Genomic DNA, 27,518 nt, shown 5'->3' on the forward strand with positions numbered 1-27,518 from the left:
CTCAGACCCATCATTGCAGCAAAACCGTAAGGGAGCATCACATCCAAGACTGCTTTCTGAAGATAAAGTGTTTGTCTGACCCAGGGTGTTCTGGGTGCCTGCTGCCTCATCCCTCCTCTGCTGCTGGGTGAGAGGGGCTTCCTTTTCTCCTTCTGTGATGGGTTTTTTTCTCCTCAGCTTGAAATATCTCAGGAGGGAGAAAGAAACTCTTATGGCTTTGCTGGAAAGTGGGAGTTTGTGTAAGGAAGATCTCTTTTCCCGCTGTGCATAGTTAGCAAGATGTGTGAAAGAAATTTGGGAAGAAGAAAATCCGAGAATCAGTTAATAGAGTCAGGACTCTGTGCCAGTCCAAGAGCAGCCAGTGACTGTGTTCACCAGCTGATGATGGCTCCTGTGGGGGTGCATCTTCACTGGGAAATGCCCACACAGACTCCCTTTGCAGGGCACTCACAGTGTTTCCACTGCATCATTTGTCTTCAGGGAGGAAACAAAGGAAAAATATCTATGGATGGGGGTTTTTTCTTAATTTTCGTTTCCTGAGAAACACAGAGGAGGATCGGCTGGGTTTCTTTGGCTCTTCAGAATTAAAAAAAATTAAATCTGTGGCTTAATCTAAAATCTTTCCCCTCTCCCACTGTTAGGTAGTTGGAAGTGTTTTTCCTGTGGATTACCATCCTGATGATGAAACTTAAAATAATCAGACACAAATTTTGTTATTTTGTCAAATTTGACACTTGATTCAAATGGTCATTAAGCCATTTATAATAGGCTGCAAAGGATTTGTTTGTGAACTTCACAATATCTCCTGCTCCAGAAATAAACTGAAAGGAACATCAGCGCCCCAAAGCAGTAGAAATCATCTTGGCAGAAGAAGAAGTATCTCAAAAACCCACAGAAAGTTCTTGTTCTCTTGTGTTTGCAAAGAAGGGTTGTTTTTAGGGCTTCAGGGCTTCGGAACATTCGAGCATGAGTCACAGCATAACCACAAGCAAGGGTCACTGGTTTGTAACTCTCTTTGTGATTTGTTATCTACGGGGTTTTTTTCCTCCATAAAAGCAGAGGGAAAGCTAATGTGCTTGCAATTTGCAGAGGTTCCCAACCGAGAAGGCTTACTTCATTGCTAAAGAGGTGGCGACCACGGAGCGAACGTACCTGAAGGACCTTGAGGTCATCACGTCGGTATGTTTACTGCAGCGCTGCCCAGGGACACGTGAAGCCCCAGCCAGGGCTGGTATTTCATCCGCTCCGTTTAACAGCCGAGCTGCTCCGTGCTGCTCTCCTGTTCTGCACTGTGGATATTCTTTGCTGTGCACGGGAGATCTCCTCCAGGGAGGAAATAGCACAAAAATCAGAGAGTAGAGGTTTGCTCTGTGGTTAGTAACGTGCACTAAGAAACTGTATCAGGTTGAGGAACTTGGGACATACTTCAGCTGTATTTTCTTGCTCTCATGCTTTGTAGTTCTAATTACTAAAAATGCCTGTGGGTTTTCGATGGCTTCTCTTAAAACTGAAGTAGCTCCTTAGGGGCACATATAAATGTTTTCTGCTGTATTAAAGCCCTCCATTTAGCATGAAATATTGCGGACTACCTAGCTGAATGATTCTGATTTTTCAGAAAGTGAAACTGTGTGTTAAATGAGTCATTCATCTGTGGCATCTGATCAGAGTGTGATTGTTAAAATCACCAAGGCAAATAGCTGCCATCTTTGTACAAACAGCACCAGTCTTGTTTCACTTCCAAGAATAATGTGTGCAAGATCTGGTCTGAAATAACCATTTTTCTGCGAAATGGCACTGGATCCAAACCCCTGCTTGGCATTTTGGCCAGAGCCAGACCTCTCAGCTCTTAAATCACCTAGTGAGGTGCATTGCCCACTCCTGTGTTGAGTATTGTGGTAGGGAGGGCATGCTTCAGGGAAGAGTGTTGGGACCATTTGGGAACCAGGGACTCACTTTGTCCTCAGCTTCTTGTCTGTTCCAGGATCCCACGTGAAAGATGCAGCTAATCAGACCCCAGCTCAGACAGAGCCAATACAGCATGGTTTTTGCAGGCAGCAGGGTAGCTGTGGCCCCACTGCTATTTACCCTTGCTTTCTGGGAGGCCAGCCTGCTGAGAGAAGAGGCCAGGCTCTGTGGGACAGTTCTGCAGTCATTGCTGCAGTCTCAACAGCAGATATGCTGTTTTCATCTAATATTTCACCCAGTGGCTGCAGAAACAAGAAGTTTTAGCTCTTCAGAGCTAAAGCCCATTTCCCACCCCATCCTTCATTCTAGTGGTAGGCAAATTTGAATTTGCTGGATCGCCAAGAGGGATGGGTCTGATGATTAGCATGCAGTTGTATCAGCTGTGCTCCACAAACGACTGGCTCAGGAGGCTATGAAAGTGAACAAGTAGCCAACATGTTCTTTTTCCAGATGAAAAAGAACAACTGCTGTGCGTGAATTTTGAGACTTGGTAGATGAGCTTCAACTTCAGCTCTGCTTGGTGCTGGGATAAAGCTGGGGAAAGGGAAGCTTGGGAGGGATCTCCTCTTATCTGAGGTCTGGCTCAGCTCCAGCTGATGCGGTGTCAAGCAAGACTGCTCTAACAGTCTTCCGTGGTCCCAACAGCCTTCTAGGCACTGCTGGAAGTCAGCCACAGATAGCTGGAACCCCTCAGGGCAGTAAAGAGTGAGCAGTTGTTACCATGTTGAAGATAATAGGCATTACCACCTTGGCAAGCTGCCCAGTCCTATGGTTTTATGTCACCCATAGTCTGTTAGGGTGAAATAAAGAGAATATGGAGCAAGCCTGAGCAGGAGCCTGTTTCAGTCTTTACAGTGCACTGCTGCTCCTGTTTTGTGATAGCAGTGTCTTCCACTTGTTCACTTTGCAGAGGGCACAGTCTTCTGTGTGCACACGGCAGCATGGGTGTGGGTTCCTACCGAACCAACTCCTGCCAAAGGCATTTCAGGCGGAACTCGGCAAAAAGAAAATGCAGAGCATATTTTTTTTTGCTTTTACTGAATTGTTTACAAGTATTGTAATGCTCTTTCTGTTGCACCTGCAGCATTTGAAAAATTAGTTTGCATTGACTAACCAGTTTGGGTTTGAAAAGAATTTTCAAGATTTGATCAGTGATGGCAAAGGGGAAGGGAGTTCCTTTTTCAGCTGTGCAGGGTCTGATCTCTAACAAGAGCACCAGTTCAACACACAAGAGTGTCAAGGATAGTCTGGGTTGTTTTCCTGGTGCCAGCTAAATAAGAGCCTTGCTGGCTTAGCTGTTGGGAGCTGTTTGGGTTAGGTACATAAAGACAGAAAATGATCACACCTTATGCATTCCACCCACTGATAATTTTGCTTCTTTTTTCCTTTGCAGTGGTTTCAGAGTGCAGTGAGTAAAGAGGATTGCATGCCTGAAACACTGAAAAATCTAATTTTCTCCAACTTCGAACCTTTGCACAAATTTCACACTGGTTTCCTCAAGGAAATTGAGCAGAGACTTGCTCTGTGGTAAGACTGCTGGTTGTTATTTATCTGTATTATTTCATGCGGTTTAGCATTCCCTTTTTGCTAACTCCTTGTGATCTACTGTAGTGCATAATTTGTGAAAGTCACAGATGTTGGTTATTACCAGACAGGGTTTAGTGAATGGTGCTTTGTTCGTGTTTTCTTGACAAACTCTGTTGTTCAGATATCTTATCTCAGTTGCAGACATATGCAAATGAGATCATGATTCTTGATGAAGCTTTCTCTTGCCAAATGTCAGTGTTTCTACGTGGCAGCTCTTTTGAAGAACACGCTGCGAGCAAGGCTTATCAGTAATAAAGAGGGAGAGGCGAAGGACCAGGTTCTGTTTCTGTCAAAATAGGTACAGGCAGGGAGGATTTCACAGAGCAGCTTCTCGTTCTGCAACATCACAGCTGTGACACACACTGGGTCTACAGCGCGCTCTACAAATTGACAAAGTGTTGGAAGAGGACACTGGGCTTGAAAATTTTCTATTCTTAACATAATAGCGACAGTAAAACATGGCATTTTTACGAAATAGCTATGAAGTGAATAAGTCTTCCCTGGCAAGGCTCTTAATTAATTTGACCACTGAAATCTTAGCAGAGGCAGCAGCACAAGCAGAAGCCTTCTGTTTGCTCTGATTAGACCTGTCTGACCAGATTGTCTTGCTCTGTGTGGGTATTTTTTTTGTAATTTATCTTTGGTTCTAGGAGCTGAACTTTTTCTTCTCAGTTAGAAAAGTGACAATGAAAATCACATGAGAACAGAGCAGGCAGACCTAATGGGTGTTAATCAGTTTAATTAAGACAGGTGCCTCTTTAACTAATGAATCAAAACAAAAGAAAAACACAGTCTCTGAGTGCGAGTTTCACTCTTGTGATGTATTGAGGTCATTGAATGAGGGCACAGCACTTTGCAAACCAGTGCTGTCCAAAACCACTCTGCACAGTTGCAGAAGTAGCAGGTGTTTTCTGGGAAGAGAGGAATGTGGTGCTGCCTCTTAGAGCTGACATCCTCACCCAGGACCTTGGTTGACTCCTAATATAATTATTTTTATATATATATATAATTTTTGTGTATATATATTTATATATAACTAACATAGTTACTCCTAAGCCACCCTGCCTGTATTGCTCTTTTTTTTCATTGGGCTGCTACTGGTGTTAGTTGCATGGCACTAAGCAGCATTTATTACAGGTAATCCACGAAGGCTCTTCAGATGTTATTAAATACTGATTGTTTCTTCAACCTTGGTGTAAGATTAACAGTACTTAGACTGAATCCCCAACTAGTGTGTGGTGAGAAAAGGAGAATGCCTGCAGTTAGTAAAGACCAAGTTCTGCTCTCTATCAGACCAGTCTAATCTCCCTGGGTGCTGACTCCTGGGCACATGTGGAAATAGAGATACCCCCTATATCCTTCTGGTGGCAATAGAGGTGGATTAGATTAGAGGTGTTCAGGTGTGATGTTTTTCAAAAACTGGATGATGGCTGCACTACCAGCCTGCTGTGGAAAGCTGACATTGTAGTAGGTAGACGGAAGGGCCAGTTACATTAAAAGAAAGAAAAAGTCTTTAGGCTTCTAGAGTTTCCATGGTTTTACTTTGTTTTTCCTTTTCAGTTAGCTTCTTTTAGATCTGAGTAACCCTTCTGTTTTTCAGCTTCTCCATAAAGGTTTCACAGGGTGGTAAACCTCAGTTCAAAGCTTCTAATATAATATTTTAACTGCACTTACCCTGTGATTTAAAGTGCTGATCTGCTACAAAGTTACTTCGCACTCCGAATTCGTTCAAAAAATATTCTGCTGAGGTAACTTTGTCCCAGCTGGGCACCTCGTTCTGGCTTTGTCAGCTCAGCTATTGCATGTCCTTCCACAGTTAGTGCAAAGCCACTGGGATTTCTCTGTCGGCCGCTCTGAATCACTTGACAGAAAAAGTCACGTTCCTGCGTTCAGTTTGCAACCAGCAGCCTGGATGCACCTCGTGTAATGCCCCTGTTGTAGACAGTGACGGTTGTTAAAGTTCTGGAATATTTGAATCCGTGCCTTGGGAAGGGAGGCAGACTTGCTGACAGGTATTATTTTGGAGGTGCTGATGTTTCTATACAATGCCACAGATGCTGAGACAAGCCGCAAGCAATAAACTCTGTCCTATAGAGATTAGTGTTTAATTAAACAGTGAGTGACAAAATTAAGCAGCCCCTCAGCATCTCCAAGAAGCTGGTGGCTGTGTGGTGGGGAATTCCTTCAGCAGCATGGTCAAGGTCACTTAGCTCGATGTCCCCACTGCCAGAATGGTACCTCTCTCTTTAGCCCCAGGTGTATTTAAGGCAGTGGGCTCTGGCTGTGTCCCGCACCTCAGGGCAGGTCGCTCCCAGCTGCCAGCAAATCATGGGTCTGGCTGAGCTGGTGGCACAGCTGCAGGCAGGTGTGGGCAGGATTCAAGCCAGCTCATTTAATTCTGACTCTTCCATGTCAGCTCCTAAATTTCCAGGCAGGTGGATGGGGGAGGAAGGTGGGATGCTTGTCCTGAGACATGAGCTTGCTCTGCATTTGTCAGAGGGCGACGTGTCCTACAAAAAAAGGGGCCTTTGAATGAAAGGATTGTGGACTTCATCAAGCTGCTGAAAACCCCTGGCTACCAACATGTGCTGTGGGAGCTTGTGAGAGAGAGCATCCTGCAGCCAGTCATCTGTGTTCCCCTAGTGAGTAGGATGCTGGGTTTTATTAACTGAAAGTGCAATTCAGCTCACTGCTCATTCTACACAGACATAAGTGCAGTTCTCTAAGGTTTGTTTCAAACTTCATGCTGCATGTTGGAAGATCTAACAGGAGGTCACTGCCTGCTTTCTTAGGCCTTGGATCATGTTGAAGCTGATGCTGATGCAAAAGAGCTTTGATGAGAGCTCGGGGGATTGCACGTGACAGTTGTTAGCTGTCTCCATGCTTTTAATTTGTTAAAACATCTATAGACTTTTAGTATTTGGCTGGAGGAAGATCAGGTTGTGTACATTATTTAAAAACATTTCTGGCTTGCTTGAAGGCTTCTGAAGTGTTTGAATCTGCAGTCAGGGGCAGGCTGTTTGCTACAGCACATCTTAAGCACCAGTATCCTGTTGGCTTGGTTATAGATTCTGGCAGGTCTGATCTGTTTCTTTGCACAGTTCACCCATTTTTCTCACCCATTTTTCTCTTTACTGCTGCATTTCCTAAGAGCAGCACATCTCAGTGTCCAAGGCCTAGTGACAGTTTTTAATCTGACATAGATTGACACTGACACCAACAGTCATCTGCAGAATATAGGAAGTCCGTGCATTTTTCTCAGCCGGAGTTTCTTTCTGGCCATGAAACTGAGAAGATTCCCGGTGGTTTTATTGCACAGCATCCTAAGATGAGCGATACCATGCTCTGGGCCATTTTTCCAGCCTTGCCTGTGCTGTTGCTGGGCCAGTTAATCAGCCCATGCATCTCCTCTGTTGCCCCAGCACTGCTGAGCCCTGGAGACTGGCCGTGTTCCTGGGAGCAAGTGAAGTACCCCGCTGGAGGCCGTGTGGTTTGAGGGGAGGAAGGATGCCCTTTGGTGGGTGCAGGCAGGCATGGTGCTTTGCCCTCTCACACAGGGAGGGAAGAGAGGAGGGGAAGAGCACTCATCAGGCTGTTCTGTGAGCAAGCGCCAGAAGAGCTGCATCCAGCACTTGGGCATCCGGATGCTGGTCCTGGCTGCCAGGACTCCTCAGCAAGGCTTTAGGGGCAAGGCCAGGAGTTCCCAAGCCTTTTTGCTGAGAGAAAATACGGGAGGCTCTGGGGTTTTTATCTTCAATTCTGTTAGAGCTGGGATTAAATGCTTGAGGAACAGATTTTTGTATTCGGCTTCAGTTGTTTATTAATTCTTATCTATAGTCCAGTCTCACAAGTTGTGAGTTCTAGCTAACAAGGTTAAAAATGGCTCTGTCTCTATCTCTTTCCAAGGCCTTTTAAGCACAAATTGTCCAATTATGAAAGGACCCTTACAGTATTTTTACTTTTAACACAATAACCAACCACCCGTGCTCCGCAATCCGTATTTTTCTACCCAATTACAAGATACCACCCAAACCATGAAGTAGGTGAAAAAAGAAGGACTTAGCCTACACCCTAAATCCTCCCTCTTGCTTTACATGTATTACTATATTCTAATATCTTAAACTCTTAAGTTTTCTACCCTGTGATATCACACACTTCTATTCAACTACACACCCATAATCCCAGTGCTGTCACTCAATTTTTGAAGCCTTTTCCATGGCCTCAGGTCAAATGTAGTGTTTTCTGGAGGGTCAGTGCCTGTTAGCACAGAAAGCCTGAAATTCTCAGCTTCCAGGGGTCCCACAGAAGGTGTATGTCAGTGACTGCAGGCTGGCTCCTGTCTCCCGACACCAGTGAGATTTTATGGCAAGGAGAAAGAGGTGTGAGCAGTGCAGGCAGAGTGTGACATACTCCATCAGCTTCTGGGCAGTTTAATCTGAAAAGTCAGTTAAGTTCTACTCCTTCTTTTATCCAAGCCGTTTAATAAGCCCTTCATTTGGGCCACAAGCACCATTTTCCATCCAAAAGAATTGAGCTCATCTTTCCACACCCCGTTACAAATTTCCACACCGATTTCTTTAAATGATGACAGAAAGTGACAGATAGAGAACCATAAGTATAACCCTTTTCTGACCACTGAGCAGCATAGAGAGCGGTGCTGAGGCAAGCCAGGATAAGCTGTTCCTGCCCAAGGAAGCCCCCTTCAGGTAGTACAAACCTGTGGTTTGGGCCTTATCCATGTGCTAGGGAATAAAAGCATTAGGAACTTCCCAGGAGTGCAGGCGGGCTCATCTTCTCCCAGGGAAGCTGCTAGTTTGACTCGCAGATCTCTCTGAGGAAAGCTGCTGCTCACTGTTACCAGATGGGAGTGTGTGGCTGGTAATTTGCCAAAAAAAAAAAAAAAAAAAAAAAGGGCTCTTAATCTTAGCATATGAAAAGAGAAGGCGCAATCAGGATTTGTGAAAGCAAAATTGAAAACCTGTAATAAAAAAGCACTCAGAGTGTAGGAAGATGAGCCAAATGTTGATTTATTAACCATTTTTTGTTTGAGAGGAAATGCTTGTGCTCGGGAAGAACAGCATGATAGACAGTTTATATAAACAAGGCAGCAGCCCTTATCTGCCTTCTCAAAAGCAGAGTGCTGCCTGTTCTGCATGCCTGGTGAGGAGGCACGAGGAGGGCAGTTTCAAAAGTGCCTTTGTGCTGTGTGCAGAAATGAGGTATGTGTTGCAGGACAAACCTCTGAGTTATGCACTGCAGATTCCTGGGACCAAAACACTGAGAGGGGCTTCATGCCAGTACACTGGGCTCGATTTTGAGAGGATAGTTTTCATTGCTGAAGTCACTTTTGGGTACCTCTGGGGATTGGAGCTGTGCTACGCCCAAATTCACTGGAAATCAAGGGAGGGAAACATCCAGGATCTGTTAGTCAGAGTTACAGCCATGTTGCATCCATCTCTGTGGCTCTCCCAGCAGGATATGCCCAGGATCAGCTCTGAGGCTGTTCCACAGCAAGGTATGGAATGCTGTTGCATTTGCAGCCTATTTCCATGCAGTGGTGTTACTTGCTCGTTTCCCCTACTGTTTAAAAGCATTACTGGTGCACGTTTGCTGTAGGTTGGGTTTCTTCCATCCCAAAGTCTTTAAATGCGTGCAAACCCTCCAAAGGCTTGGTATGACTCTGGGAAGTTCTGATGGCTTCAGCAGTGCATCTCTTGGGCTCTGAGCAGCGTGTCATGCAGCACTCACTGATGAAAGTCCAGCTGCAGTGCCAGCTGGGGTGGACAGGGCCGTAAGAAGCGCTGGGTAACAGCAGGGTGTGAGCAAGGAAAGGGGGTGTTTGCTTTCACTGACTCTTCTTTTCCAATTACAAAACATTCCTCTTTTTTAAAAGGCAGTTGTAATGGGCAATGTTTAAAACATTTTTTATTATTGGACCTTTAGTTAATAATAAAATCGTAAAACACTTCAAAGTGTCTAGGTGTCCAAAGAACCAACTGACTATCATATTCAGGAGGGAGTTCCTGAGCATGTAACACAAGGTCACACATTGTAAAGATAATTTGTTACAATTGATTTATTATTATTTTGGCTGCAATTCAAGGTCTGCAATCAAAGACTTCTGTGTTTACCTCAAAAAAAAATCTTTATTGAGATACCTTTCTCTTCTTTTTTGCCTCTCACCATTCCCATCGAATTTCTCTTCCTTCTGATTGAGGATACGGGCTGACTTGAGATTTCCTTCTATTATTTTTTCAATTATGTACACTAAGAACTTTATGCAATTTGAAAGTCTAACAGGGCTGCTTGTGTAATCTCTGTAAGTCTAGCTGATGGCTGTTTGGAGTAATATATATAAGGTAGTGTCTGAATTTCTTACCAGGTATAAGTCAGTTTCCTCTTTTCTTGCTATTGGACACTTGCCATAAAAAGGAAGGGACTACTTGGATAAAAGTGGGAAATGACCTTGTTATTCAATAATGTCCTCATTTTCCAGCCTGATTTTCAGTGGCTTTAGACCTCCCCCACGGTGTCAGTGGATTAAAGGCACATTATGTGTGGGGAAAGCTGCTCCTACATCTTCTATGGAGACGGGCATCATAAATCAGCTCCTGATGAAAACCTGTGAGACCCAAGGCCCTGAGCTTTGTCCCTTGTCACTGACAGATAGACACCATGTTCAAACAGTGACCCATGAAAACAAGGAGTAAGAGGAACAATTTAGCCATTGGTGCACAACAAATGAGCAGCTCCTTCCATCTCAGCAAGCTGAGTGTTGTTATTCAAAACATACACCACAGGGAGAGCTCTCTTTTCTGCTCCTGTGCTTTGGGCTCTTAAGGAGTAAGACATCATCTGATACGTTGTGTGTTTGGGTTTTGTTTTTATATTCTGTGTATTTGGATGCTCTGTTCTTGGTGTTTCTTCTTGTTTTCTTGGGATTTGCGTGTTGAGGAGCTGGGGAAGATGGCAGTGTAGCATAGGGTTTGCTCTGGGGTCCCAGCATGGAGCTGGGGAAGGGTGGAGGTTGGGTTTTAGGAGGCAGATGGGAAGCTGTCATGTTCCCTCCCGCCCAATTTCAGCTTTCCCTGCCTCTCTGTCCACATTACAGCCTGTGTGCCTGTGCACCATCCCCAGGGGGAAAATCAGCTCTCTTGCAAGGGAAATGGATTTGCCTGCAAATAAATAACGAAAGCAAGAAAAGTGGCTGGAACATGCAGCAATACCCAGCCATCACATTTCTGTATTTTTCTCCTAAGAAAATCCTGGGTTTATTTCTTGCAGCAGGATGCATCTGTGTGCAGCACAAGTCATCTCTGCCAGCCTGGGCTGGGGGCTCTGGTACCATTCAGCTCTTCACTGTTCAGCCAACAGCTGGAGAGAGGCTGTTGCTTCTGGGGAACCCCCTTCTCAAACTTACTTCTGCCGAGATGCAGAGTAAGTTTGGAAAGCCCTGAAAGTCTGTGGCTGATGCCAATGAAGGGGCACCATTCCTGATGCTTGGTGTGTGACTGATCTGGTGAGAATGCTGTGCAAGCAGGCAGTGCTGGTGGTGCTGAAGAGGGTCCAGGGGGCCAGCTTTTAGGAAATAAGGACCTGACTGTTCCATGAACAACCCCGCTAATTATTAGCTGTCAGAAGCACTCCCTGTGACTTTGGTAAGCTTGGGCTCAGCCTCTGAGTAGCTAGATAGTAGATAAGACATTTGTAATATGTATTCTAGCCAATTTGTATTGTAGCCTTCAGATCAGGAAAGCAGTATCTATTTAGAAAAAGCAGTCTGTGATGATGTACTTAATATTTATCTTGGCAGTAAGTGGATAACTCTGAGTATTTCATACTCAGAAAGGTACAAAACTGCCGAAGTCCATTAGATTAAATCAAATGTAGACACGTGGAAAAGGATCCAGGCAGTGCCAGAGAATGAGTGAATAACACACAAAGCAAAAATTCTTACAGAGATAGTTGCTGAATGCCCTGCCATTGCTGGCAGCAGCACAGGTTCATCTGGCTTTGATGTTCCTGAGCTTGTGCATCGAGGCTCTGCATGGAACATTTGGGAGGGGATGCTGCACGCTGGCTCCATAGTGGAGAGTGGCTTTCCCTTGCTTCCTGCCAGTGTGGGGCTACTGCCTGGGACTTCAAATGGTTGTGGTTATCAGTCAGGGGCACTTGGATATGCACCAGTTGGAGAAGAGCTTTAGTGGCTGGAAGGTTTTATTTACAACCTGTCAGAGGAAATCTCAGTGAGGAGAGCTGCTGGATAGGTAGGACATGGAGGAAGGGAGAATTAAGGAACAGCAGAGAGTAGAGATGATTTGACCAGACAGAGGCTTCTTGAAGACAGAAATGGTACTTCTATCCTCAGGTAATGTGAAAACTGTAGTCTTGTGATGTTCTTACATACCTCTGCTGTTGCTTTCAGTTTAGACACTTCTTGGGCATGATTTGACTATGGCAGTGTTTGTATTACATAATGTTTTTGCAAAACAGTGATGGCAATTAAAGTTACCATGGACACTACCCAACTTCCTACCCCCAGTGTAACCTTTCAGTTCAGAAAAAAAAAAATTAAAAATTCCTGTTGAGAGCTGGTTTTCCTTGCCTACATAGGCATGTGAGTGTCTGGGAGGGTTAACACAATAGGAAATCATTGAAGACAGCCTATGTATGACACTGGGCGTTGTTCAAGTGGAGTAATCCCTTGTTTATCAGTGGAGTCTCTTTGTCTGTTGAAAGATAAAATTGGAAAGGGGAGGGGGACAGTGCTTGTCCCTTCACAGTCCTAGTGATTTTCTTTTGAAACCGTAGCTTTGTTGAAACAGATGTGTAATAGTTAGGTTCTTACGGTCATAATTTTTCCTCCTGTGTTTTCAAAAAGCATGTGTTTGGTTTCACTCAGAGTGTGGTATCCTTGCCTGTCTCACAGATTTAGATACAGGAATATCTTTTTTATCAGGAGCTGTGTTGCTCCCAAATGCTGCAGTAACCGAAGTGCAGCTGGCTGGGGGGGAGGCAGCACTTTGCATTTGTAATACCATAAGTGAAATACTGAACGAAAATTCCTGCCAGTATGTAACACTTATGAGTCAAAGCCAGATGCTGGATGGATATTTTTTTTTGGCCCCACTGTCCTGTGCACAAGCAGAAAGCTTTTCAGAGGAGGAGCACCTCCTCAGGTCCTGTCCTGGGGTTCAGTTGTTGTATCTGAACACAATTGACCTTCTGCTCTAAGAACACATATTCTCACGGGACTCTGATGTCTTCTTTTCCCCAAAACCATTTCCAGCCTTCTCTGGTGTGTTCAAAAACGCTAGCAATTTTCTTTAAAAGTCTAATGCTTCTGTAAAGTGCCTGCCCTCTCTGTTGTTAGGAGTGAAAGCCAGGCTGGGTGAAGGGTGTACTGTACCTGGGAATTACACGTCTGTCAGGAAGATTCCTCACACACTTCTCAGAGAAGGAGTACAAGGGTCAGGATTTTTAAAGAAATGAGGTATTGAGTTTGAGTGCTTATAAGTGATTAAGCAGTTTTATTGCATGACTGAAGTGTGTGGCATTTCTGTTGCTGACAGGGAAGGCCGCTCTAATGCTCACATTAAAGGAGATTACCAAAGAATCGGAGATGTTATGCTGAAGAACATTCAGAGTATGAAGGTAGGAATGATCCCATAACTACTAAGCTTTGACACGAATTAACATTAGCATGCTTTCCATTTTCATATGGTGTTGCCTTTTGTGCTGGTTTTTGCCAATTGTAATGAAGGCTTATGCTATGAAAGTTTCCTTTGATGATGTAGCAAGCATTTGGTGGATTTCCCTGGGATTTCAGAATTGCAAGCTGATTTTAAATTGTCCAGCCCCTTTCCTCCACTCTCCTAAGAGCAGAAGGAGCAAACACAAAAGTTCAGGAATATTTAATTTCCAGTTATTTTTTCCTTCAAATTAGAAGGCAAAGCTCTGGAATTTGTGTGGTTGAAGAGACTGTTCAAATGCTGAGTCTGCCTATTTTTTCGTGCAAATATTCGTGTTAAGATATTGCAGGATTACTGACCATAAGCTGGATATTGATTTGACTTGGGAAAGTTATATTTGTGCACTAGAGTGCCAAGTTAGGTGAAGGGGTTTTGAATCATGAGAGTAATTGCCTCTGACGCCTTTAAAACTAGAAGTAAAAATACACGTATGGACCGTAAATCTAGATGTAATGTTCAGCAGACTTTGCAACTGTTCTTAGTCTGGCCAGAGCAGTATTCTCAATGCTCTGTGTTACTGAGAAATTAGCATGGAATGCAGGCACAGGAGCCTGTGAAAACTCTACAGATTGGTACAGCAGGAATGTGAGCTCACCTTACTGTAATGTAGCTGCACATTCAGGTCAGTGTGGGGGGCATTTCACCTTCAGCATGCACATCTCAGGGTGATTTAGAAAGTCTCCAATAAACCTTTCCTTGGGGATGGCCACTTGGGCATTCTGCAGTTAGTAAATGGAGCAGCCTTGAGTCCTTGGCTGGAGGAGAGGGCAGTTTAATCATCACAGCTCTCCCGAGATGTTCGCTAGGACTCGGTTTATCTTTCAGAAGGACAGACAGAGACGCAGCAGAGCGAAATGATCAGAAACAGGGAACGTGGAAAGCTCGATTTACCATCCCCAGCACAGACAGCCTTGTCACCAATAAGGCATCCTTATTCTCTCTGCAGTGCACTTAGCCAGGAAGTGCAATTCCCCCCAAGATGTAATTCGCATGCATTGGAAGGAATGTAGTAGGGGACTTTCCTACCTCTATCTCTGCTCTCAGGAAGTATGCAGCTCTTCACAAACAGTTTTTAGAATACCACAGAGCTTCAGACAGACTGTCTCTACTCTTGGTACCTTGCAAGATTAAATTGTGTGTCCTTTGCTGTCTGCAGATCCTTCTGGGGCACTAGTCTAAAGCCAGTGTACAGTCCTCACTGTAACTTGGAGCTGGCAGCGTGCTTTCACCTTTCCCATTCCTGCTTTCCCATTAAAGGGTTTTACTTAATTTCCTTTGAGATACACCACCACTGATATGTGGAGTAAAGAGACAAAAGCTAGTTTGACTTGAAAGAGCTGCACAAGAAACAGAAATAAAGTTAGTTAAAACTTTGCTTATTTATCATGAGACCTGTTAAAAGATCTGCAAACTGACACTATATGTTTAATTAACATAGGGAAGAAGTTAAGAGCAAGTAATGAATGAGCAGTCTCTGTAGCAGCCCAGAGGGTCTGCTGTGTCTTTTCCTGAGTTACAGACTTGTAAAATAAATATACAGTGTGGAGGAAGCAGCTTGGCTCTAGGGAAGGTATGTTTCTGGTAAATATGTCACAAATCACAGGAGAGAGAGAGGTGACTGGAAATGTATCAAAAAGCACAAACTTCAGATTAAGCCAGAATGTCTTCTCAGTCCATTCAATTTATGTGTTCAGTTTCTTTTTGCTGCTGCTTAATATTCTACCGTATAGTGGAAGACTTCAGTTACTGCTTAGAGAAGCTGTGTACATCCTGAAGAACCAGTTCACCTTTTGCAAAACACAATTAATTCCCTGTGTAAATTGTTAAATGAACAAACGGCTGAATTGTTTTAAGGGGGAGTTGTTAATACCTGTGATACTGAGACCTAAGTGGAGTTACGTATTTCATGCAAACCTCATTCATTGCTGGTGTGCAGCTCCCCTGCTGCCACTGGGATTATTTAGAGACTGCACTAAGGAGAAGAGGATGTAGTCCAAGGATGAAGAACTTGTAACGTGCCCCATTTCTGTTGGGCAACACCTCTGATTTTGTGTTTGTTGAGTTTCCCAAGAGATGGAACTTCTCTTTAATAAGAGGAGAGCAGAAGCCAGAAGTCCATTTGCCTGCATCTAAGTTCCCCAAAACCACCTAAGGGAAACTAGGGCATCAAAATTCCAAAATTCCTTCATCCTTTTGGAAAATCCCATTCACATTTTTTCACTGTCTCCATTGCACCTACTTGTATGAGCTGTGTTCATGTCATCTCCTTGCCTTTAGATTTCTCACTGATAAGAGAGTTAGTTTTGTTGGATTATGTACTTTAGTTTTCCCGGGAATGCAGAGGGGGTGGGGGTGTCTACTTCACATGAGTCATGCCTTTTCTCCTTGGCGAGTGAATATCAGGGCCATTGTGTTGTACAGTGATTCTGTTTGCAAAATCCTCACTGCTGTGCTAGTTGGATGTGTTATTGGATTAGGTATGGGCTGAGTCACGTCTCTCAGTGATTGTTAAGAGCCTCCTCTTTTCTTTCATGCATGAAAGCAACTGACAATTCACCTGCGAAAGCACAATGAGATTTTAATGGAGCTGGAGAATGGGATCAAGAACTCCCGCAAGCTGGAGACCTTTTGCAGGGATTTTGAACTACAGAAAGTCTGCTACTTGCCTCTCAATACCTTCCTCCTCAGACCATTACACAGGCTTATGCACTACAAGCAGATAATGGAGAGGCTTTGCAAGCACTATCCTCCAAGCCACATAGACTTTAGGGATTCAAGAGGTAAGTAAGAGAAAAGATGTCAGTTCCTGGAGCTGGGGAATGGCATCCAAATCCATTAGAGGTGTATGACTGGAGAGAGAAAAAAAATCTTTTTTTTTTAAGCCTACATCAAAAGGGGATTGAATTGCAAAATCCACCACTCAGAACACCATAAACAGTAGGATTAAGGTTGCTCTTCTATACACATTATGCCACAGTCTGGGCAGGTACTTGGAAGAGAATTCTGCTGGGGGATATTAAACACACAGAAATGACAGCAGGTTCAGGAAGTTTCTTGAACTGAAAACAGTTGGGAGGTTTGGAGAGAGCACAGGGAACATACCATATGTGCTTGTGTTGTTCCTAGCATTCCCTAGAGATCCTCTAGTAACACAAAATACTAGCCCAGGTGAACCCTCAGTCTGACCCAGTAGGACTGCTGTTATTATGTCTTTCAGTGTTGTCTCTTTTTCAAGAATACAGTTTGCTATGTTATCATTTCCGTGATTTGCTTCAGGAGCTCAAGGCAGCCAGCGTGGGTTGGGGTTGGGTTTGGGGTTAGGTTTTTTTCAAACATGAAGAAATTGCCCTCCTGTAGCCTGAACTCACTGCCTGCCATTTCTTTCTGGTGGTTTCTTCTCCTTCCTCCTTGCACCTGTCCCCCACACCTGTTGTGAGCTGTGTGTTTAGGGGTGACTCCGTTCTCTGTACAGCATTGCTGAAGATCCATGGAAGAACTTGGGCAGGGAGCAGTGCTCAGCACAACTGCTCCCAGGCATAACATGTGAGCTGAGCTCCCCCAGATTGTGTGGGATGAGCTAACCTGGCCTGTGGCAGTAAGAGATGCCACAGAGACCTGTGACACTGGGGTGCTGTGTGACACAGGTGTTGGCCCAAATGTTGCTGCTCCCTGAATGATCCAAAGAAGGCAGCGAGCAGTGCCGGCATTTCTTTCAGCCAAGGCTAAAGGATGAGGATGATGTGTCCATTCTCCTCTTCCCAGGGAGTGTAGCAGTCTGACTCCTGCTTCGCTTTTGAAATGGATACAAACATAGGTTTCACAGGTAAAAATAAGAGAACATGAGGACAGTGTGACGTAGAGACCCCATCACTCTGGGGTCAGTTTCTTACTAAGGTTTTAGCAGATTTTTTTAAAGGTCAGAGTCTAAGGGAAGCCAGAAAAATGTGAATTGAATCCCAGAAGAGAACATAAGTCTCCCACTAGCAGGTGGGTGAAATGTGTACTGGGCAATGATGTAAGAAGGAAGATGGACCCACTGTTACTGTCCACGTGACTGTGGGTTTTTTTAGCACTAAGAGCTGTAGCTGCTCTTCTGGCCCTGAAGTCAGCCAGTGCCTTTGGCCCAGTCAGAGACTGCCCACCCAGCCAGGTGTATCAAGGTCGGTGTCCCCACACATGATGGCACAGAGAGCTGCTGGTGTCTGTGGAGAGAATGAGTAGAGCCATGATGTGACTCAGTGATGTGCAGCCCTTTAGTTGTTCTCATTGGTGGGACTGAGGACAAACCCCAAGGTGTTTGCCATCTGAAATGATGCAATAAGTGACACTGCCATTTCCTGCGGTTTTCAAATATGGACCTGACCCAGTGTGCTGCAAGCAGGAGGAAAAAATGCATTTCTTTCAAGCATAGAGAACATCCCTAGATTGATCAGAGTTGTAGGAAATTTAAGCCCTTTATGAGATGCCATTCATTGGTGCTCTGGATTGACCACACTCTTTCTTACAAAGTTCCTTTTGGCTAAAACAGAGCATTTTTGGGGGGGACATAGACCATCTCTTCATCACAACACTCCAACCCCTTCCACTGTATAAGATGATGTCCAGAGTTTGTGTGGGTTTCAGTCTGCCTGAGTAGCTTTATGCTTTAGAGGTGAAGAGTATCACAAGAAGATTCTGAGCTGGGTACTGCTGACAAAAGCCGTATTTCTTTTTGAACATTCTTGTAAATTTTTAATAAGCACTTTATGGATTTGTCCATCTAGCTGCTTTGGCTGAGATTTCTGAAATGGTGGCTCAGCTCCATGGCGATATGATAAAGATGGAGAACTTCCAGAAGCTGAATGAACTGAAGAAAGACTTGATAGGCATGGACAATCTGGTGATCCCCGGAAGGGTAAGTAACAGAGTTGTGATTAAGATTTGATACAATTTCAAATCATTAGGTGTGTTTTCAAAACCTGCTTACTAGAGGCATGTGTGAAATTGCCTTTCCTCATTTAGACCTTTTTCTGTCACCAAAAACTCTCAAATGTAAACATAATAATGCCAAATGTAATGATTTAGCCCCAGCCAGCTGCCAAGACTCACACAGCTGCTTGCTCACTGCCACAACAGCAGGACCGGGCAGAGAATTGGAAGGGTAAAAACAGTCAAGAGAACTCGTGGATTGAGAGAAACACAGTTTAACAGGGAGAGCAGAAGCCATGCACACAAGCAAAACAAAACAAGGAATTCATTCCCTGCTACCCATGGGCAGACAGGTGTTCAGCCATCCCAGGAGAGCAGGGGCCCATCACAGGTAATGGTGGCTTGGGAAGATGAACACGGTCACTCCAAATGTTCCCCCCTCCCTTCTTCTTCCCCCCACTTTATATAGTGAGCATGAAGTCACATGGTCTGGTTTGTCCCTTTGGTCAGTTTGAGTCACCTGTCCTGGCTGTGTCTCCTCCCAAATTCACAAGCACCTCCAACTCCCTCGCCAGTGTGGCAGTAAGAAGAGCAGGAAAGGCCTTGGGTCTGTGCAAGCCCTGCTCAGCAATAACAAACACATCTCTTTATTATCAGCTACTTGTTTTCAGCCACTTGTGTCCAGCACAAATCCAAGACACAGCCCGATACCAGCCATGGTGAAGACATTAACTCTACCCCAGCCAAAACCAGCACACCATAGAAAACAGCACCTTTAAAGCAGGAAATGGCAATCCTCTTTATTACCTTTTACTGATTTTTAAGTTCTTTCACATAGATTTGGACAGTTTTAGGCAATTCCAAACATCTTTTAAGACAGAGGCTGTAAAAATGTAGTATTTATCACAGCATTTAGAGCTTGAGCAGTTGCACATTTCATGCTGCCCATATTTTCTTTTCCCAGCCCTTGATGCTAGAGTTTGAGAGATTAAAGGCAAGTAAGGCATTTGTGCTGGAGGAACTTCAGCCCTTTCACCATGCCTCGCTTTGAAACTCATGGCCTTGGGGAGGAGCAGTCTCTTCAGTCTACATATAATATTAGGCAATAATTTTTGAGACAGTGTTGCCTTAAGTAAACACTTTTAATTGTTTTATAAGAATACTGACATCTCTTTCTTACTTATCATGCCTTTCTAAAATCAAAGGCTCATTTCAGAACAAATGAGCCACAGTGTAATATTTGTAGCCTTTTTTATTTTCTTAGGCACATGTATCTGTGCGTGCAAACTTGAGGGTTGTCTGTTGCTGAAGTCGTTTCCTCCCCACTCCCTTGACTTTTGTGTGTAGTACACAAAACCAGAACTTGCAGCCTGGTTTGAAGCTGATGTGCCTTTGGGAAAGCAGTGCTGAGCACAGGTATTTCTGGATTTGTGGCTGTTCCCCACTCCCTCCCTCTACCTCTTCCCTGTCTCCAAGCAGCTGCCACAGTTCATGTTTGTTTCTAGTGATCCACAGACTGTTCACATCCTTGGCAAGTCCCTCAGGACATTTCACAGCCTCTGCATCTCTCTATCACATGAAATTAAGTGCTGTCATCGGGTGTTTCTGCTACTGTAGTCTGCTGAAAGTCTGAGCAGTATTCCTGTCCTAGGAAGTTCAAGGAGAAGGCAGATGGGGGGCAGAAGCTGTTCGCCTGCCAAGACAAGGAGCGTTGGCCACCACGCTCTGGCGCGTGCCCAGGGTGCTGCTGCTTCCAGCCCTTTGGCTGTTCTTCTGGCTCTGACTCCAGTCCCTGCCCTGGTTCAGGCAGGGCTGGGAGGCCATTGCACTGTAACCCCACCCTCTTCAGGCTGTCCCAGAGCGGGATGTCCGCTGCTGAGCCGGTTCCTCTGTGTGGAAGGGCCCTGTGGCTGGATGTCCCTGCAGGTGGCAGTGACCTGCGCTCACCACCGCCGGCCGTGCTGGTGCCACGTCTGCCAGGGACGATCGGATGGTACCGCATGATCCTAATTATGATTAATGTTCCTTGGTGGCCAACAACAGCTTCCAGTGGCCTCTCTGGTGCCATGAGCCTACTGTGTAGGGATAAGCACCTCTAGCTGCTTTTCCACCCTTCAGCCCTTAGGCAGTGCAGGTGGGGGAATGGGACTCAGCAAGCCTAAGGCATTTGGATTGTTTCTCTGAACAGGCTGATGTGAGCCGATTTATTTCTAAGGTGCAGGTGATTTAGGTGCTTTATATAGGATTTTACATCCACAATTATGAGTAGAATGACCTTAGAAAGACTGTAATAAATAAAAATAAACCTCTTAGCAGAAGCTGGAGGGAGTGACTGAAAAATGATATTTTCATGGGTTTCAGAGAAATATAAGGGTGAATTACTGCATAGTTCACAGTAAGCCCAGGAAATCCAGCATTTTGAAAGTTTCAGATGTGCTACTTTTCCTCTGTTTCCATCCCTAAACATTGTTAAACACCATGGTCTGAATTAATGTGCTGCATTATATGACATGGATGGTGTTGGGATAACTCACACTGCCGGACAAATGTCTTTGCCTGCTGCTAATGGTGATGTTGAGTCATGTAGCTGGTTTTACATTGCAGTGAATGAGAGCAATGTATGCCATATGCACCACAGAAGATTACTAGTGGCTAACCAAGAACACGTTTATCATTAGTTTTTATGTCATTTGTGCTGTTAAAAATACTCACAAAAAACTGAGGAAAGAGGGAGCTGTCTGAAGGAATTAATGTCAGGTAAAGACAATTTTGCTTAGCTGAATTTTCTTAATATGAATGAAAGGAGTTCATCCTAAAGACAGTTACAAACAGAAAGGAATTATCCTATAAATTAGATTTCTAACGTATTTAATAAAATTACAAGTCTTGGTAACTGATAGTCAAGTCATTTGTATGACCAAGTAGTCATGTTTCTGTTTGCATACTAAAAAAATCATAATTTCTGCAGGAGATACATTTTTGTTTTGTATTTGTTTCCCACAGGAGTTTATTAGACTGGGCAGTCTTAGTAAGTTGTCTGGAAAAGGTTTACAGCAACGGATGTTTTTTCTGGTAAGCAAGAAGACAATTTTTCTTTGTACAATGAAATGTAACTCTAGGCATCTTCTAGACATAACTGTTAGACTTGAAATTTGAATTACTGTAAGTATTTTTAAACAGCCTTATTTAAATTAACATAGTACATCACCCGTGCAGCAGGTTGTTAAGAACCTACATTTCTGTTCAAATCCAATATTCTCTTTGTAACTGCTTCTTACAAAGATAAAACTATTTTTCATATGACAATGTGAATATAATGATAAAATAATACCTCCTTGCACCTTGTCTTAAATAAAAGCAGAGTCATTACAAAATGAAAAGTGGCACCAGGGATAGTGATCATATTCAGAAAAGAAGATAAAGAGTGACTCCTGGTGATATGAACAATAATTCACATAATGCTCTCAGAACACATTGCAGAACCAAATTTTTCCATAAACCATCCAGTTCCAACACGAGTGCCCAGCATGTTGATGGACCTGCCTGTACTTGGAGATACATTTTGTAGGTTGTGCACTAGCGCAGTTTGTCTCCTCCCACCACTTTGACGTTATAGTGATCCCACTTGGCCTCTCATCCGCAAGAGTCCGCTGGGTAGTTCCTCCTCTCTTTTCTTCCCAGCCAGCTGGTTTGCTCCCAAGCTCCTCATGTTACTCCTGTTGTGCCCTTGGTGCTGGGGCCTTGGGATGCCCAGCAGAGTGCACAGATTTTTTAGTACACAAAACCCTAAAGAGTCAGTGCAGTGTGGCAGAAAAACACTTCCTTGGTTTCTTGTGTGCAAAAGGTGAAGGCAGTGGCTGTGTAGAAAAGCCTGTGAGTGTGCTAGTTTTACAAGGTGTTTGGCATTTAATCTTTCAAATGGGCCAAAGATATAACCTGATAAATCTACCTGAGTAGGATTATCCTCTGCCTTTAAAGGCACTGAAGAGGAAGCCTAGTAAATACGGCGCATACCAACATATACTAGATGATGCCTTGGTGTTATACCTGTATAAAACATTAAAAATCTGAGAACTAGACTCTCAAGTCAGTTGCTTTCGCTGTCAAAGAAGTCTTTTATCTGTCTTAAGCACCAGGATCTATTTGGAGGTAAAATCCCCAGTCAGTACTGTGGGATTCCAAATACACGTGTAATCATTGGCAAAATTAAATCCCCCTCTAGTGGCTGATCCACAAAGCTTCATTAATTACTGCTGCTGCATTGTAGAGGTCTGAGGTGAGAGCTCTGTTTCACATCACAGAGTGTGATTTTCTTGAGCCAACAATCTGGTTTGAGCAAAACACCCTTTGACCCAGGTGGCCCAGTGAAAATATTCCGTTTCTTTTTATGGCAATAAGATGGAGGCAGTCATTTGACTTGGGACAACTTGGGACAACTGTTGTTACCTGCAGAAAGCTCTACAAATTGAGATTCTCAGTCTCTTCACCTTGGTATTTTAAACCTAAAACCATCTACCTTAAAACAGGTCTCCCAGCTTTCTTCTGAATATGGGGAGTAAAAGACAGCCGCTCTGTTTATAAGGGCTGAGTTGTACACACACCTTGGGCAGGTTTATTTTCTGCCAAAGCAGGAGAAAATATTGGTGAAACACACTGCTCCGTTTCAGTGCTGTTGTGGCTTGATAGTTCTGGCCCAGAGATCACAAAGGGACTATTAGAAGGAATCAGAAAATATCCAATGTGGGAAATTTTGGGAACATACCTAAAACTAGCCGGAAAGGAGGGCAGGGAAGATAACAGGTAGTGGAATATGGTGGAAGCCAATATTTTGGATTCGTGCATTGGGATTGCCATATAAATACTCAGCTTTCCTGTATTCACCATTCTGATTTTCTTTTTTCATATACATACATGCCAACCAACACCATTCTAATGCTTATGCTTGCTTTTTAGTTTAATGATATCCTGTTGTACACAAGTAGAGGCCTGACAGCATCCAATCAGTTTAAAGTCCATGGGCATCTTCCACTGTATGGCATGACAGTAAGTATTGTGAGAACTTAAAGTGATTTGTGCTTGAGTGGTCATTTGTGGTCTCTTCTTAATTGCTTGATGAATTTCTGCTGGGTTGAAAACAGCAGCAATGGGGGGTGTTCCCTAAACGTGTTGTGGGTTCAGCATCTGTTCCTGCAGCCTTCTGCACAGGTGATCACATAGCAAAAGTTAGGTGGGAAAAGGAATTTTGGAGGGCTGCTTCCTCACAATGCAAACTTCTCTGGAGATGAGCGCTTTGGGGGTTTTTTCAACCATTAATTTGACCATGATTCTTTCAAGTAATTCATCACCAATTCACCGTAGACACACACAAGAGCAGTAAAGAGTAGCAGCAATCTATTTTCTATAAAAAAATGCATTTCCTAATGTTTCCAGCTCTATATCTTAAAGCCAAAGTAGTGGGAATCTGGCAGAAAAATCTCATTTGGAGCTCTTGTTGCAATTCTTCTGGAAAACAGTCTTTTCAAGCCAATAGCACCTATTTACTGCTTCTTGTACTGATTCAAAATATTTTTGCTGATTTCAAACCACTTTCATTCCTTTCATTTTCAATGGAACTTCTTACTGGTTTGTGTCAATTCTATGCTGTCCTCCTGAGAATTGAGTTAAATTGTCACTACCACAGCAACTGACTTCTCTAAACGCTTACAAGGTTTCAAGTTTTATCTAGAATTTCACGGAATCTTCTCAGTTTTTGTTGGCCATTTGGCCTGGACTTGTTCTCAGCAGAACTGTGCTATGCTACAGTTTCCAGAGTACTCCCAGCATTTAACACATCCTGTTGTACAATAAATCACTCTTCTGATAAAAACACCGCTATTTTCTTTGCCACAAAGCAGACAAAGCCATGCTTTTGGTTCAAGAGATTATTGCAGAACTAACTTACTATTCTTCCAACTTTTGAGGCACTGTTTCTTTCCTCAATACCTAGCTCAAAATTGTTTGTGAGCATTTCTCCTAGTTTTCTTTTCCCCAATGGTAAGAGCTTGTTCCGTTCACTGTTTCACTTGAAGAAATATGCACTTCCTGCAATCTGACTGCATTTGGCCTTTTATCTCTCAGATGGAGGAAAGTGAGGAGGAATGGGGAGTTCCTCACTGTCTGACACTACGAGGTCAACACCAGTCCATCGTTGTTGCTGCGAGGTAATTCAGTGGAGACAAAGTCCACATGTGAATTGTATTTCTCTGCAGCTGTCACAGTGGGACAGAGAAGCATAATTTTGTTTGTATTTTCTCCTAAAACAATCTCCTCAAAGGTGAAAATTCTTTCCACAAAATTCTTTTGTGAAAGCCACTTGTTAAGAAAAATGTGGATAGGACACAGTATAGTGGCAATTGTGCAAGTTGGAACTAAGTTACCAGGGAAAAAAAAGTAGCATGTTGTATCTGAATTTCTTTGTTTCAAGGAAAAGTAAGCTTGGCTTGTGTCTATTTCTTAAAGTTTGCTTTCAGCCTGTCTGAAAGTGAATAAAACCTGAATTTTCATTGTTAGTACCCGCGCTGAAATGGACAAATGGACTGAGGACATCCAGATGGCAATAGACTTGGCTGAGAAAAGCAGCGTCCCTGCCCCAGAGTTACTGGCAAGCAGCCCACCTGACAATAGTAAGTGAATGCCAGAGAGTAGGTTTTACTCACTTTTGTCTGTATGATTGGTGGTTGTGGTGAAAATTGCTGGCCACAGATCAAACTGAGACATTTGAAGTTGATTTATATACATATATATGTATAGATGTATTGATATGTGTGCTATTTTAATGTTCTTGTTGATGTTAGCAGAAAGTTTCATTGAATAGAGAAGTGACTTAAGCATTACGATTCCAGGAACTATTTGGGCAGTGCCTGTCCTTGGAAGGTATTAGAAACACCAACAAAGCATGGTAGTTAGCCTTTAATTCTAACATTAACGGAAACATGTAAATTAATTGTATAAAATATAATAATCTATTTAAAATCTGCACAAAATTATTTCTAAAATGGTGTTTTTACATTAGTTCACAATGCTGTGGACAGAATCGATTTGTTTAATTTTTCCAATTATATATGTTGTTGCATAGAGGAAGAAAGATGCTTTTTCCCTGCATTTCATAGAGTCTCCTGATGAAACTACTGTAGACCAGGAATCTGAGGACGACCTCAGTGCATCCCGCACCTCACTCGAACGTCAGTCACCACACCGTGGCAACACTACGGTGCACGTCTGCTGGCACAGAAATACCAGTGTTTCAATGATCGACTTTAGTATTGCTGTGGAGGTATCTGCCTCAGAACCACCTGAACTGCAGCTCCAGGCTCGCTTTTGAATGACAATTTCCTTTTTGCTCCTCCTTAACACGTGCGCCGTTCCCTTGTCTCCTCCTGGGGAAGTTTCAGGCAACGCTTATTAAAACCACCTTCCCATATTCTCAAATGATGGCATAAACCATCACTCAAGAAGCAGCAGATTTGCTCCTGTAGTGCACCTCTGTAAAACCAGTTAAAGCAGCAATTTTCATAGAAGCAACTGCCAAAAAAAAAAAAAAAGCTGACATCCTTTAAAATGTAAAGCAGTTGAACTGTCTTAATGCTTTCAGAGGCATTAAGTCATTGCTCGAGCGGAAAGGATATTGTCTTTAGCTGCTGCAGCCAGAGTTTAATTATGTGTATTACTAACTTACTTTTTTACCTAGCCATCTTTTCTGGAACCTTGTCTCATTGCTCAGTCTCATCTGCTTTTTCTTTATTTGCGTTTTCCACCTCAAAATAAACTCCCTTTTTTACCTCTCTGATCACAGCTAAGCCAATTTGATACACATTCGCTAATTCTGTACTCAACAGCCAAGGTGCAGACATTGTCTTTTCAAAGATTGAAATGAAAGACTCCTAGATCAGGGTTTAGGTTAGGTTTTAGGAAGAGGTGGTAAGCCTGCTGAGGTGTTCTTCCTTCACCAAAGAGAATCCAAGGAGCTCTGCGTACTTTATCACAGCCTTCAGCAAATGGAAAGTTATGCTCTCTGAAAATGGAAAAAGGAATCTTAAAGCTGAGTGGATTTGCACTCAAGTGGCAGCCCTCAGACATCAGGCCACCATTGCTCTTGAGAAGAGATACTGATGCAGAACACAGTGATGCAAGGACAAACATATTCATAGTTTGTGTAACTGCCCGTTTTTAATCAGGAGGTGAGCTTGTTGCTGAAATATGACAAAATTATTCCGTACTAAAAAATGCTGACTGTAGAGCCTCATTTCGGTCCCACGTAGGTGGGATTTTCCATTCTTCATACCCTTATATCCTGCAAGGGAGGAATAGTTCCGGACAAGGTCTTGTATTTTTCCCTAAAGCAGAAGGCTTATTATAAATAGATATAAAACTTAAACCAGTGACTCATTCTAATGATTAAAACATTTAGTTAGGCAAATCTAACTAGGTCTGAGATCAGTGCTCATTGTTGCTCATTTTTGTTCCTTCTCTGTGCCTCAAATGAACACAAAGCAGCGAAGACCGAGCACAGCCTGGAGCCATGCGTTGTTCTGTGAAAACATCTCCAGCTCCCCTGCTGCTCCATGCGTGGCAGGTCCCGCTCATGCTCACATCATCCTGTCGGTGCCTCTCACTTCAGCATTATCGTTTATTTTCTTTGTGTCTCTCCCTCCTTTCTGTCTCTCTCGTGGTAGAAGATCCTCTCTCTGTCAGTGACTGTTCCTCCCTACCTGCTGGACTGATCAGTGATCAGCGGCCTGTTTCCATTTCATATGTCTGCTGGTACCGAATGCAAAGCCTGTCCTTTTATGATATCCTCCAAAGTAATGAGGTAACAGAAAATTAAGGAGTACTCCTGTAACTTAGGCTGAGGAGGCTGTAGTCCAAATATCAGAGAACAGGATGATGTAAAGGAAAGGCTTTAATGCATATCCAAGGCTGGTGAAAATGGAACTTTTTAAGAATACTTCATTTGTAGTAGTTACACCAGGAATCCTATATTTTGCCTGTTAAGCTTTACAGATTAAGTTATTTGCTTCTTCATTAGATAAAGAGAATGATGTAAATGGCTATTGTGATCCAGGCAGGAGCCCTCGCAATCAACAAGGAATAAGAAGTCATTAATAATTCATTGAGAACCCCCATTTATTTGCAAGGAACAATGATGCTTGGCTTTCCATCTTCACTATGTGAAGAGCAGTTGCTTCAACCGGCCATTAAATACATGTACTCGGTTTTGGCCTTCTCCTCCTTTATGTTAAACTATTCAAAATCCAGCTAAAAATAAGG

At 43.4% G+C, this 27,518-nt stretch overlaps 1 protein-coding gene across 8 annotated transcripts in view; it reads left to right on the plus strand.

Moving 5' to 3' along the window:
- Positions 1-27,518, plus strand: part of FARP1 (FERM, ARH/RhoGEF and pleckstrin domain protein 1) — a 203,696-nt gene that overhangs the window by 171,784 nt on the left and 4,394 nt on the right. For 7 of the 8 annotated variants that reach the window (XM_040057281.2, XM_040057284.2, XM_040057285.2 and 4 more), the window contains 10 exons: positions 1,090-1,179; positions 3,359-3,492; positions 13,125-13,206; positions 15,847-16,084; positions 18,068-18,198; positions 21,216-21,284; positions 23,166-23,255; positions 24,330-24,412; positions 24,762-24,874; positions 25,361-25,524. In XM_040057281.2, coding sequence (XP_039913215.1) covers positions 1,090-1,179; positions 3,359-3,492; positions 13,125-13,206; positions 15,847-16,084; positions 18,068-18,198; positions 21,216-21,284; positions 23,166-23,255; positions 24,330-24,412; positions 24,762-24,874; positions 25,361-25,524 — 1,194 coding nt within the window. Of the gene's footprint in view, positions 1-1,089; positions 1,180-3,358; positions 3,493-13,124; positions 13,207-15,846; positions 16,085-18,067; positions 18,199-21,215; positions 21,285-23,165; positions 23,256-24,329; positions 24,413-24,761; positions 24,875-25,360; positions 25,525-26,923; positions 27,061-27,518 lie in introns of all 8 variants that reach the window. The other variant, XM_040057286.2, reaches the window with a different exon arrangement.

Source organism: Hirundo rustica, chromosome 2 (genome assembly GCF_015227805.2).
Source record: "Hirundo rustica isolate bHirRus1 chromosome 2, bHirRus1.pri.v3, whole genome shotgun sequence".
NCBI classification, from domain to species: Eukaryota; Metazoa; Chordata; class Aves; order Passeriformes; family Hirundinidae; genus Hirundo; species Hirundo rustica.